This window comes from Oncorhynchus tshawytscha, linkage group LG30, assembly GCF_018296145.1.
Source record: "Oncorhynchus tshawytscha isolate Ot180627B linkage group LG30, Otsh_v2.0, whole genome shotgun sequence".
Lineage (NCBI taxonomy): Eukaryota > Metazoa > Chordata > Actinopteri > Salmoniformes > Salmonidae > Oncorhynchus > Oncorhynchus tshawytscha.
In genome coordinates, this window is record NC_056458.1 from 50,392,058 (window position 1) to 50,406,722 (window position 14,665).

At 40.6% G+C, this 14,665-nt stretch overlaps 1 protein-coding gene and 1 long non-coding RNA gene across 12 annotated transcripts in view; one reads left to right on the top strand and one right to left on the bottom strand.

Moving 5' to 3' along the window:
- The first annotated feature begins 2,387 nt into the window (after positions 1-2,387).
- Positions 2,388-5,638, top strand: LOC121841416. Of its 8 annotated transcripts, none has more exons than XR_006080441.1 (3): positions 3,611-3,987; positions 4,071-4,283; positions 4,404-5,638. It is a non-coding gene; the product is annotated as an uncharacterized LOC121841416 (long non-coding RNA). The 8 variants fall into 8 exon arrangements; XR_006080445.1 differs by having other exon boundaries at positions 4,755-5,638; XR_006080443.1 differs by having other exon boundaries at positions 4,071-4,200; positions 4,232-5,638.
- Positions 5,639-6,190: 552 nt separating this feature from the next.
- The window catches only part of LOC112228225 (periostin), a 55,181-nt gene continuing 46,706 nt past the window's right edge, over positions 6,191-14,665 (bottom strand). For all 4 annotated transcript variants that reach the window (XM_042309682.1, XM_042309684.1, XM_042309683.1 and 1 more), the window contains 4 exons: positions 14,366-14,431; positions 7,530-7,616; positions 6,898-6,936; positions 6,191-6,348 (listed from right to left, as the gene is read on the bottom strand). In XM_042309682.1, the coding sequence (XP_042165616.1) occupies positions 6,230-6,348; positions 6,898-6,936; positions 7,530-7,616; positions 14,366-14,431 (311 nt within the window). In that variant the 3' untranslated portion in view covers positions 6,191-6,229. The remainder of the gene's footprint in view (positions 6,349-6,897; positions 6,937-7,529; positions 7,617-14,365; positions 14,432-14,665) is intronic.

The window sequence follows — 14,665 nt, forward strand, 5'->3', positions numbered from 1 at the left end:
ATTATGACTTTGTGGCTGTGTTAACTAGTGACCACACTGCTATACAGCATGGGACGATGTGTGACAGTTGGGACACAACAGACAGACAGACAGACAGACAGACAGACAGACAGACAGACAGACAGACAGACAGACAGACAGGCGGAGAGACAGACAGACAGGCGGAGAGACAGACAGACAGGCGGAGAGACAGACAGACAGACGGACAGACAGACAGACAGACAGACAGACAGACAGACAGACAGACAGACAGACAGGCAGACAGACAGACAGACAGACAGACAGACAGACAGACAGACAGACAGACAGACACACACAGACAGACAGACAGACAGGCGGAGAGACAGGCAGACAGACAGGCAGACAGACAGACAGACACACACAGACAGACAGACAGGCGGAGAGACAGACAGGCAGACAGGCAGGCAGACAGACAGGCAGACAGACAGACAGACACACACACACAGACAGACAGACAGACAGACAGACAGGCGGAGAGACAGACAGACAGGCAGACAGACCCAACCGTGTGTGAGGGGTAGCTAGCTACATCAGTCCTCTCTCCTTTCATCAGCCTTCTTAGTCTGTACAGGCTCCAGCGAGGGTGACGTCATCCTCTCCACTGACACACAAATCACAGTATTAATCACTTTTTCACGTCCATAGATATGTGGATCCACCGACTGGCCAAGATCTAACTGACATCTGAGACAACACTTTCTGCTGTAAATACCTGGAGCTGTGGAATCTCAGCACGTGTCTCTGTTACAATGAAGCGTTGGACACACAGGACTCAACAAGCACAACTTCAGAATTGGCAAATCTGGTGAAGTGGAAGTATTAAAATCAGGGGTGGTTGAATTAGTAGGGATGAATAGTGTCTCGTAGGGTGGTTGAATTAGTAGGGATGAATAGTGTCTCGTAGGGTGGTTGAATTAGTAGGGATGAATAGGGCTGGTGTCTCTTAGGGTGGTTGAATTAGTAGGGATGAATAGTGTCTCGTATAAATGACAAATACATTTGGTTTTGTTCTCCAACGGCCCTTAAATTGACTGGTATTTAATACCATCCTTTGTAATGATAACTGTTGCTGTTCAACGACTATTGATGAAACAGATGAATACATGTTTTCTATCCTTTGAAGACTCGTAAGTGTCTCCATGTGTATATTGTCATACACATCTGGTACGCCCACTCAATCAGGAAACAAATATAACAATCCAATACAAACACATGGTCGAGGATGCAACATACAGGTTTGAATCAGACCTGTGGTTATAGGGTCAACAAATGAAATGCTGAGCAAACGGACCTGAACGTTTTTCGCACAAATGTTCAAACTCTGATTGATTGACACGGAAGTCAGAGTTAATGTCCTGAATGTCTGCCGATCTCAAATTCGGGATTTGATGATTTTATGAATTGTCAAAATGGTCAATCTGGAATTGGTACATGCATTTTGAAACCTTTTAAAATTGTGATTTAATGATCTGTTAACAATGTGATTCTGTTTGTAATTTTAAGGTTTTTAAATTTAACTAGGTAAGTCAGTTAAGAGCAAATTCTTATTTACAATGACGGCCTACACCGGCCAAACCCGGACGACGCTGGGCCAATTGTGCACCGCCCTACGGGACTCCCAGTCACAGCCGGTTGTAATACAGCCTGTAATCTAACCAGGGTCTGTAGTGACGCCTCTAGCGCTGAGATGCAGTACCTTAGACCGCTGTGATACAGCCTGTAATCTAACCAGGGTCTGTAGTGACGCCTCTAGCGCTGAGGTGCAGTGCCCTAGACCGCTGCGCCACTCGGGAGCCCAAATCCTAGTGATGTCACTTGACAGATCATATATTCTGATCATGGAGTTCTGATCATCAAATCAAATCACTTTTTATTGGTCACATACACATGGTTAGCAGATGTTAATGGTCACATGGTTAGCAGATGTTATTGGTCACATACACATGGTTAGCAGATGTTATTGGTCACATACACATGGTTAGCAGATGTTATTGGTCACATACATGTCAGTCCTGGGGCATGGTTAGCAGATGTTATTGGTCACATACACATGGTTAGCAGATGTTATTGGTCACATACACATGGTTAGCAGATGTTATTGGTCACATACACATGGTTAGCAGATGTTATTGGTCACATACACATGGTTAGCAGATGTTATTGGTCACATACACATGGTTAGCAGATGTTATTGGTCACATACACATGGTTAGCAGATGTTATTGGTCACATACACATGGTTAGCAGATGTTACTGGTCACATACACATGGTTAGCAGATGTTATTGGTCACATACACATGGTTAGCAGATGTTATTGGTCACATACACATGGTTAGCAGATGTTATTGGTCACATACACATGGTTAGCAGATGTTATTGGTCACATACACATGGTTAGCAGATGTTATTGCAAGTGTAGCGAAACGCTTGTGCTTCTAGTTAATGCTCATGGAGTTCTGGTCATATAATCTAATCATGTATTCTGATCATGTATTCTGATTTGTATTCTGATCATGTATTCTAATCATGTATTCTGATTATGTATTCTGATCATGTATTCTGATTATGTATTCTGATCCTGTATACTATATGTGTAATTCACTTTGTGTAATGGTCTTTGTGTAATGGTCTTTGTGTAATGGTCTTTGTGTAATGGTCTTTGTGTAATTGTGTAATGGTCTTTGTGTAATGGTCTTTGTCTAATTGTGTAATGGTCTTTGTGTAATGGTCTTTGTGTAATGGTCTTTGTGTAATGGTCTTTGTGTAATGGTCTTTGTCTAATTGTGTAATGGTCTTTGTGTAATGGTCTTTGTGTAATGGTCTTTGTGTAATGGTCTTTGTGTAATGGTCTTTGTGTAATGGTCTTTGTGTAATGGTCTTTGTCTAATGGTCTTTGTCTAATGGTCTTTGTCTAATGGTCTTTGTGTAATGGTCTTTGTCTAATGGTCTTTGTGTAATGGTCTTTGTGTAATGGTCTTTGTGTAATGGTCTTTGTCTAATGGTCTTTGTCTAATGGTCTTTGTCTAATGGTCTTTGTGTAATGGTCTTTGTGTAATGGTCTTTGTGTAATGGTCTTTGTGTAATGGTCTTTGTCTAATGGTCTTTGTGTAATGGTCTTTGTCTAATGGTCTTTGTCTAATGGGCTTTGTGTAATGGTCTTTGTCTAATAGTCTTTGTGTAATGGTCTTTGTCTAATGGTCTTTGTGTAATGGTCTTTGTCTAATGGTCTTTGTGTAATGGTCTTTGTGTAATTGTGTAATGGTCTTTGTGTAATTGTGTAATGGTCTTTGTCTAATGGTCTTTGTGTAATGGTCTTTGTGTAATGGTCTTTGTGTAATTGTGTAATGGTCTTTGTGTAATTGTGTAATGGTCTTTGTCTAATGGTCTTTGTCTAATGGTCTTTGTGTAATGGCTGCTGGGCTTGTAGTGCAGGGTTCCTCTGTAAAAGACACCTCAGTAACAATAGGAATCACTGCTAAAATAAAGATTGAATACAATACAAATATGACCAGACATGATAAAAAAAACATTTATTGAACATTTATTTGCAATACATGTTGGTTAGGTCTTATGTTGGGTAGGTCTTATGTTGGGTAGGTAGGTCTTATGTTGGGTAGGTAGGTCTTATGTTGGGTAGGTAGGTCTTATGTTGGGTAGGTCTTATGTTGGGTAGGTCTTATGTTGGGTAGGTCTTATGTTGGGTAGGTAGGTCTTATGTTGGGTAGGTAGGTCTTATGTTGGGTAGGTAGGTCTTATGTTGGGTAGGTCTTATGTTGGGTAGGTCTTATGTTGGGTAGGTCTTATGTTGGGTAGGTCTTATGTTGGGTAGGTAGGTCTTATGTTGGGTAGGTAGGTCTTATGTTGGGTAGGTAGGTCTTATGTTGGGTAGGTCTTATGTTGGGTAGGTAGGTCTTATGTTGGGTAGGTAGGTCTTATGTTGGGTAGGTAGGTCTTATGTTGGGTAGGTAGATTGAATACAATACAAATATGACCAGACATGATAAAAAAAAAACATTTATTGAACATTTATTTCCAATATGTTGGGTAGGTCTTATGTTGGGTAGGTCTTATGTTGGGTAGGTCTTATGTTGGGTAGGTCTTATGTTGGGTAGGTCTATGTTGGGTAGGTCTTATGTTGGGTAGGTAGGTCTTATGTTGGGTAGGTCTATGTTGGGTAGGTCTTATGTTGGGTAGGTCTATGTTGGGTAGGTCTTATGTTGGGTAGGTAGGTCTTATGTTGGGTAGGTCTTATGTTGGGTAGGTATTTTGTTGGGTAGGTAGGTCTTATGTTGGGTAGGTCTTATGTTGGGTAGGTATTTTGTTGGGTAGGTCTTTTGTTGGGTAGGTCTTTTGTTGGGTAGGTAGGTATTATGTTGTGTAGGTCTTATGTTGGGTAGGTCTTATGTTGGGTGGGTCTTTTGTTGGGTGGGTCTTTTGTTGGGTGGGTCTTTTGTTGGGTGGGTCTTTTGTTGGGTGGGTCTTTTGTTGGGTGGGTCTTTTGTTGGGTGGGTCTTTTGTTGGGTGGGTCTTTTGTTGGGTGGGTCTTTTGTTGGGTGGGTCTTTTGTTGGGTGGGTCTTTTGTTGGGTGGGTCTTTTGTTGGGTGGGTCTTATGTTGGGTGGGTCTTATGTTGGGTGGGTCTTATGTTGGGTGGGTCTTATGTTGGGTAGGTCTTATGTTGTGTAGGTCTTATGTTGTGTAGGTCTATGTTGGGTAGGTCTTATGTTGGGTAGGTAGGTCTTATGTTGGGTAGGTCTTATGTTGGGTAGGTAGGTCTTATGTTGGGTAGGTCTTATGTTGGGTAGGTCTTATGTTGGGTAGGTCTTATGTTGGGTAGGTCTTATGTTGTGTAGGTCTTATGTTGTGTAGGTCTATGTTGGGTAGGTCTTATGTTGGGTAGGTCTTATGTTGGGTAGGTAGGTCTTATGTTGGGTAGGTCTTATGTTGGGTAGGTCTATGTTGGGTAGGTAGGTCTTATGTTGGGTAGGTCTTATGTTGGGTAGGTCTTATGTTGGGTAGGTCTTATGTTGGGTAGGTCTTATTGTACAACTGAACATCAACAGTCTCAATAACAAACCCCAACAAATGAATCAGAAAACAGTCATCGAAACAGGAAAAACTAAAAACTAAGTAAAACTAAAGAAACCTGGTTGGTTGTCAAGTTTCGATAACTACAGCATCTTTAAAGGATAAAAAGTATTGCTTAATTTCTATTGGCCGAGATGCACAATACAGAATGCCAGCACCATAAAAAAACGTGCAAAATGTCTTCACCCTATTAAACCATGTGATTAACAAAAAACAAACGTTTATTCTTTTCCACCATACAATTATTATTTCCAATGTTCTACCTCATCCACACCAAAGCAAAAGTTGATAAAAGTTGATAAAAGTTCCTTTCTTGGCAGACAGTACAGACATTACGTGTAGGATAACTCTTAGGATCTCTTTGCATTGTTAAAACATCATGTCCGACACCATTGGCCCAGTTGATTCACTCTAGGTTGATTTCATTGTTCACCGCTGCCCAGTGAGCAAAATTGGTTGAAACTATGTATTTTCAACTTCTTTTCAACCCCAAAAAGATGTACAGCATTTCCAACGTCTTTTCAACCCCCAAAAAATGTGTATTTCCAACACCTTTTCAACCTCTTTTGCTCCCCAGGGCGATTACTTGATTGTTATAAATGTTCCTTCCTTTTGTTTCCCATCAAGGGAACTTAGAAAGTGTTTTTGTGTTGCTCTATACCTTGGCGAGCTCCTTGCAGTGTCTCTATGGTGATCTGGAAAGATATCCCTGCAGGGCTAGTCTGCTCTAGACTGCTCATTACCGGTTTTTACTGTCTGGACTGGTCTTTACTGGTCTGGACTGGTCTTTACTGGTCTGGACTGGTCTGGTCTTTACTGGTCTGGACCCCACATAGCCTGGTTCCTCTCCAGGTTTCTTCCAAGGTTCCCAGCCTTTCTAGGGAGTTTTTCCTAGCCACCGTGCTTCTACACCTGCATTGCTTGCTGTTTGGGGTTTTAGGCTGGGTTTCTGTACAGCACTTTGAGATATCAGCTGATGTACGAAGGGCTCTATAAATACATTTGATTTGATTTGGACTGGTCTTTACTGGTCTGGACTGGTCTTTACTCGTTTGGTTTTACTGGTTTGGACTGGTCTTTACTGGTCTGGGCGGGTCAGGACTGGACTGATATGGACTGGTCATGGCTGGACTGATATGGACTGGGCAGGCCTGGACTGGTATGGACTGGTCTTGGCTGGATGTGACTTTTGGTTGTTGTGGCGTCTAACCAGCCTTACCTTCCTCCTCCTTACACCAACTGTAGAGAAAGAGATGGACAGAAGAAAAGTCACGGAACAGGAAGAAGAGATGGAAAGGAAAAATAAGAGTATAACAGAAAAAGAAATGGAAAGAGAGAGACAGAGACAGAGATAGAGAGGTAGAGAGGTAGAGACCACCAGTATGAATCACAGGTTAGGGTTTTCCAACGATAACAGATATTTGATCAGTAGACTTAGTGACTGTCTGCATATTGTTGAGTTGGTGACTTAGTGACTGTCTGCATATTGTTGACTTGGTGACTGTCTGCATATTGTTGACTTGGTGACTGTCTGCATATTGTTGACTTGGTGACTGTCTGCATATTGTTGACTTGGTGACTGTCTGCATATTGTTGACTTGGTGACTGTCTGCATATTGTTGACTTGGTGACTGTCTGCATAGTGTCTTACAGTGCTGACAACAATCATTTGTTGTTTTGATCATCAGTGTTAACTAGGGCTGTTGACGAACCTGTTGCTGAATGAGTTGTAATTTCACTGATGTGTGGTGTGTGTATGTGTGTGTCTTGTCATGTCTCTGTAGTTACCAGGAGCTCTTTTGGCAGGGGCCCCTATACCACCTCCACCTGTAGAGAGAGAGAGATAACAAACCATCACTCAAATGGAACTTTTATAAAATATTGTTTTAATTTTTTAAAATCTTTATTTAGCTAGGCAAGTCAGTTAAGAACAAATTCTTATTTTCAATGACGGAACAGTGGGTTAACTGCCTGTTCAGGGGCAGAACGACAGATTTGTACCTTGTCAGCTCGGGGATTTCAACTTGCAACCTTCCGGTTACCAGTCCAATGCTCTAACCACTAGGCTACCTGCCTCTAACCACTAGGCTACCCTGCCGCCCCATGCAGCCTAACACACAATCTATACCTTATGCAAGTACCCAATGCAAGAACGCAAGACCTTTCTATGTTACAAAATATGCATATTTCTGAAGCAAAAGCCATTAGTAACGCTATGCAGGGAGGATATCCTTCCTCACTGTTATTGCGTGCATGCTTGTGTGTTGTTTAAATTAGGGGAAGGTGCTTAACAGAGACAACTTGCCCTGAGGTCTGAAAACTGTTGTTTAAATTAGGCGAAGATACTTAATTGAGACAACTTGTCTTCAGGTCAGAATATCTTGATTAGGACTTCAACTTGAAAGATTGTAAGTTCTAACCTTGGATTAGTTTGGTGATCCTCTCTGACTCTTGGTCGATCATTTCCGGGTTGCCGTGGATGGTGGTGATCTTAGAGAATTCCGGGCCTGTGGGAGGAAACTGGAGCTGTTAGACACAAAATGGCGGATGCATGGATCCACAGATATGGTTTCACACTGTAGAACACAACTCCCTAGTTCTGGTCCTATATCCTCGACCCTGGTCCTGTACCATCGACCCTGGTCCTGTACCATCGACCCTGGTCCTGTACCATCGACCCTGGTCCTGTACCCTCGACCCTGTACCTGCGACCCTCGACCCTGTACCCTCGACCCTGGTCCTGTACCCGCGACCCTGGTCCTGTACCCGCGACCCTGGTCCTGTACCCGCGACCCTGGTCCTGTACCCGCGACCCTGGTCCTGTACCCTCGACCCTGTACCATCGACCCTGGTCCTGTACCCGCGACCCTGGTCCTGTACCCGCGACCCTGGTCCTGTACCCTCGAGCCTGTACCATCGACCCTGGTCCTGTACCCGCGACCCTGGTCCTGTACCCTCGACCCTGTACCCGCGACCCTCGACCCTGTACCCGCGACCCTCGACCCTGTACCCGCGAACCTCGACCCTGGTCCTGTACCCTCGACCCTGGTGACTACTACAGAATATGGACTACAACAGAACATGGGACCAAAACAGAATATGGACTACAACAGAATATGGACTACAACAGAATATGGACTACAACAGAATATGGACTACAACAGAACATGGGACCAAAACAGAATATGGACTACAACAGAATATGGACTACAACAGAATATGGACTACAACAGAATATGGACTACAACAGAATATGGACTACAACAGAATATGGACTACAACAGAATATGGACTACAACAGAATATGGACTACAACAGAATATGGACTACAACAGAATATGGACTACTACAGAATATGGACTACTACAGAATATGGACTACTACAGAATATGGACTACTACAGAATATGGACTACTACAGAATATGGACTACAACAGAACATGGGACCAAAACAGAATATGGACTACAACAGAATATGGACTACAACAGAATATGGACTACAACAGAATATGGACTACAACAGAATATGGACTACAACAGAATATGGACTACTACAGAATATGGACTACAACAGAATATGGACTACTACAGAATATGGACTACAACAGAACATGGGACCAAAACAGAATATGGACTACAACAGAATATGGACTACAACAGAATATGGACTACAACAGAATATGGACTACAACAGAATATGGACTACTACAGAATATGGACTACAACAGAATATGGACTACTACAGAATATGGACTACAACAGAATATGGACTACAACAGAATATGGACTACAACAGAATATGGACTACAACAGAATATGGACTACAACAGAATATGGACTACAACAGAATATGGACTACAACAGAATATGGACTACTACAGAATATGGACTACAACAGAATATGGGACTACTACAGACTATATGGGACTACAACAGAATATGGACTACAACAGAATATGGACTACTACAGAATATGGACTACTACAGAATATGGACTACTACAGAACATGGGACCAAAACAGAATATGGACTACAACAGAATATGGACTACAACAGAATATGGACTACAACAGAATATGGACTACAACAGAATATGGACTACAACAGAATATGGACTACAACAGAATATGGACACTACAGAATATGGACTACAACAGAACATGGGACCAAAACAGAATATGGACTACAACAGAATATGGACTACAACAGAATATGGACTACAACAGAATATGGACTACAACAGAATATGGACTACAACAGAATATGGGACTACTACAGAATATGGACTACAACAGAATATGGGACCAAAACAGAACATGGGACCAAAACAGAATATGGACTACAACAGAATATGGACTACAACAGAATATGGACTACAACAGAACATGGGACCAAAACAGAACATGGGACCAAAACAGAATATGGACTACAACAGAATATGGACTACAACAGAATATGGACTACAACAGAATATGGACTACAACAGAATATGGACTACTACAGAATATGGACTACTACAGAATATGGACTACAACAGAATATGGACTACTACAGAATATGGACTACAACAGAACATGGGACCAAAACAGAATATGGACTACAACAGAATATGGACTACAACAGAATATGGACTACAACAGAATATGGACTACTACAGAATATGGACTACAACAGAATATGGACTACTACAGAATATGGGACTACAACAGAATATGGACTACAACAGAATATGGACTACTACAGAATATGGACTACAACAGAATATGGACTACAACAGAATATGGACTACAACAGAATATGGACTACTACAGAATATGGACTACAACAGAATATGGGACTACTACAGAATATGGGACTACAACAGAATATGGGACTACAACAGAATATGGACTACTACAGAATATGGACTACTACAGAATATGGACTACTACAGAACATGGGACCAAAACAGAATATGGACTACAACAGAATATGGACTACAACAGAATATGGACTACAACAGAATATGGACTACAACAGAATATGGACTACAACAGAATATGGACTACTACAGAATATGGACTACAACAGAACATGGGACCAAAACAGAATATGGACTACAACAGAATATGGACTACAACAGAATATGGACTACAACAGAATATGGACTACAACAGAATATGGACTACAACAGAATATGGACTACAACAGAATATGGGACTACTACAGAATATGGACTACAACAGAATATGGGACCAAAACAGAACATGGGACCAAAACAGAATATGGACTACAACAGAATATGGACTACAACAGAATATGGACTACAACAGAATATGGACTACAACAGAATATGGACTACAACAGAATATGGGACTACTACAGAATATGGACTACAACAGAATATGGACTACTACAGAACATGGACTACAACAGAATATGGGACCAAAACAGAACATGGGACTACAACAGAATATGTTGGAAAAAAGAGCTTTGATAAATTGTTTGTTTCGTGTCTTTTGGGCCAATAGCATGTCTGTGTAGACATGGATGGAATCCCATTTAGCATAGGACTTTGGTCAAAAAGGGGTAGACCGTGTTTGAGATATAAGTAAGCAAAAATCTCACTTTTAAAAGCTGATATTCAGGCTAGGTGTCCCGCTAGCGGGACACAGAGTGCAGTATAAATAAATAATCGTAATATTAAACATTCATGAACATACAAGTGCCTTATATCATTTAAAAGCTTAGCTTCTTGTTAATCTAACAGCGTTGTCAGATTTCAAAAAGGCTTCACGGCGAAACCATTCAATTGTCTGAGGACCTCGCCACACAACAGATTGTCTGAGGACCTCGCCACACAACAGATTGTCTGAGGACCTCGCCACACAACAGATTGTCTGAGGACCTCGCCACACAACAGATTGTCTGAGGACCTCGCCACACAACAGATTGTCTGAGGACCTCGCCACACAACAGATTGTCTGAGGACCTCGCCACACAACAGATTGTCTGAGGACCTCGCCACACAACAGATTGTCTGAGGACCTCGCCACACAACAGATTGTCTGAGGACCTCGCCACACAACAGATTGTCTGAGGACCTCGCCACACAACAGATTGTCTGAGGACCTCGCCACACAACAGATTGTCTGAGGACCTCGCCACACAACAGATTGTCTGAGGACCTCGCCACACAACAGATTTTTCAACCAGCACAGGCTTCACGAAATCACAAATCATTCCTTTCCCTCCAAAAACCCTCTGCGAGGTTCTTGATCTCCTCCTCCTGGAGAACATGAACCTCACTCTCCAGAAACTTCTCAATCTTGGACATGTCTAAACATGGCAAAGTCTTCACAGATCCTGTAGTTGCAACTAGAGACCAGAGGTTATAAAACCTCCAGACGTTCCATGTATTTCAAATATTCCAGAACTAATACACCTGATTCAACTTGTCAACTAATTATCAAGCTCTTGATCAAAGATGGTGGATATATAGAAAACTGTCCATTTCGGTCTGCTTATAAAACCCACTAGTTGATGTCTGCTCCCCTGCGGAGGTCTGTTTAAGAGATATCAGTTTGCACGGACTGTATCTCAATACACTGCACCTGCCAATTCTTAAAGTAGTTACAAGAAAACAAGAAACACATTGTTGATGGATTGAAAGTAGTCCAACATTGGTATTTGGGAACAGAAGAAGCTTCACCAACAGATCTCAGGTTTTCAACGTAACGTTGCACATACTCGTCGTGATGGATCACACCAACGTGTCACATACAACATGACTAGGCTACGTGCATGTATGTAAAGCTCCATCAATACGTTACAAAGCTAATATTAGGAGTAGATGCCTTTTTTCCATTGGCAAACATGCAAAGGCTTTGCATTAAATATTATTCAACTATATATATATATATATATATATATATATATATATATATATATATATATATATCCCTGAGGAAATGAGGGACATGATGAGAATGTATCATTATATTGTTAACATAAATTGACGTTTGGGGAATGTTAACATAACGTTGACGTCTATAGAATGTCAACATACATTGACGTCTGTAGTGTAAGGGTTTTCCTCCTCTTCGTCTGAAGAGGTGTAGCAAGGATCGGACCAAGATGCGGCGTGATAAGTGTCCATGGTTGTTTATTTAAAAACATAAACTGAACACTCAATGAATACAAAACAATAACCGTGAACAAAACCGAACCAGTACCGTGTGGCGAACAAACACAGACACGGAAACAATCACCCACCAAACAACAGTGAAACCCAGGCTACCTAAGTGTGATTCTCAATCCGAGACAACTAACGACACCTGCATCTGATTGAGAACCATACTAGGCCGAACACAGAAAACCAACCTAGAAACACAAAACATAGAATGCCCACCCAACTCACGTCCTGACCAACTAAAACAAACAAATAACACAAGAACTAGGGTCAGAACATGACATGTAGAATGTTAACATTCTATAGATGTCAATGTGCGTTAACATAAGGTTGACGTCTATAGAATGTTAACATAAGGTTGACGTCTATAGAATGTTAACATAAGGTTGACGTCTATAGAATGTTAACATAAGGTTGACGTCTATAGAATGTTAACATAAGGTTGATGCCTATAGAATGTTAACATAAGGTTGATGCCTATAGAATGTTAACATAAGGTTGACGTCTATAGAATGTTAACATAAGGTTGACGTCTGTAGAATGTTAACATAAGGTTGACGTCTGTAGAATGTTAACATAAGGTTGACGTCTATAGAATGTTAACATAAGGTTGACGTCTATAGAATGTTAACATAAGGTTGACGTCTATAGAATGTTAACATAAGGTTGACGTCTATAGAATGTTAACATAAGGTTGACGTCTATAGAATGTTAACATAAGGTTGACGTCTATAGAATGTTAACATAAGGTTGACGTCTATAGAATGTTAACATAAGGTTGACGTCTATAGAATGTTAACATAAGGTTGACGTCTATAGAATGTTAACATAAGGTTGACGTCTGTAGAATGTTAACATAAGGTTGACGTCTATAGAATGTTAACATAAGGTTGACGTCTATAGAATGTTAACATAAGGTTGACGTCTATAGAATGTTAACATAAGGTTGACGTCTATAGAATGTTAACATAAGGTTGACGTCTATAGAATGTTAACATAAGGTTGACGTCTATAGAATGTTAACATAAGGTTGATGCCTATAGAATGTTAACATAAGGTTGATGCCTATAGAATGTTAACATAAGGTTGACGTCTATAGAATGTTAACATAAGGTTGACGTCTGTAGAATGTTAACATAAGGTTGACGTCTGTAGAATGTTAACGTCTGTAGAATGTTAACATAAGGTTGACGTCTATAGAATGTTAACATAAGGTTGACGTCTGTAGAATGTTAACATAAGGTTGACGTCTGTAGAATGTTAACGTCTGTAGAATGTTAACATAAGGTTGACGTCTATAGAATGTTAACATAAGGTTGACGTCTATAGAATGTTAACATAAGGTTGACGTCTGTAGAATGTTAACATAAGGTTGACGTCTATAGAATGTTAACATAAGGTTGACGTCTATAGAATGTTAACATAAGGTTGACGTCTATAGAATGTTAACATAAGGTTGACGTCTATAGAATGTTAACATAAGGTTGACGTCTATAGAATGTTAACATAAGGTTGACGTCTATAGAATGTTAACATAAGGTTGACGTCTATAGAATGTTAACATAAGGTTGACGTCTATAGAATGTTAACGCACTTCTACATTCTATAGATGTCAATGAATTTAACGTCTAATGAATGTTAAATTCATTAACGTCTATAGAATGTTAAATTCATTGACCTGTACAGAATGTTAACGTATATTGACGTCTATAGATTGTTAATGTACATTGACGTCTATACCTTATATTGTTTAAAGATGTCCATACATTGATACAGATGCCGTATCTTAATTTGAGCCAGTTTGCTACAGCAGGAAAATAAAGGTGCAGGAACAGGAAATGTAAATCGTTATGTGGATAATAATTCACAGACATTTTTTTTAACGGTAAATCAAGTCTGAAATATTAAAGTGGAAATTACAAACGTTAGAAGTGTTTTTAAACCGCCAATACACCACCTTCGCACCGCAGGATGATCAAATTAAGAAACCGCATCTGTATACATTTGATATAAATAAATATAACACTATGGATTATTTCTTGAAGTACTACATCTGAAGGATTAAAGTAGCAAATCTTTACTGACCTTCCTCAAGCATCTCGTTGATGTCTCCTTCAGTCTTCAGCCTTCCATCGGAGGAACCACGGGGAGCTGTGTGAGAGGATAGAGAGGAGTTATTTATGTCTCCCACTGTAATCTAACTCAACCCGGCAGCAGGTCAATGTAATATTTACATTAAACTATCCTCAATGTGACGTCAGAGAGCTGTGAGTCCCAAACTTTCGTTTGCTTCTCAAGCAAATCTTTCAAATACTATCCTAACCCACAAATTGACCAACCCAAGCCTCAGCCACGGCCTTGCTGTGAGCCAATATTCCAGATCCA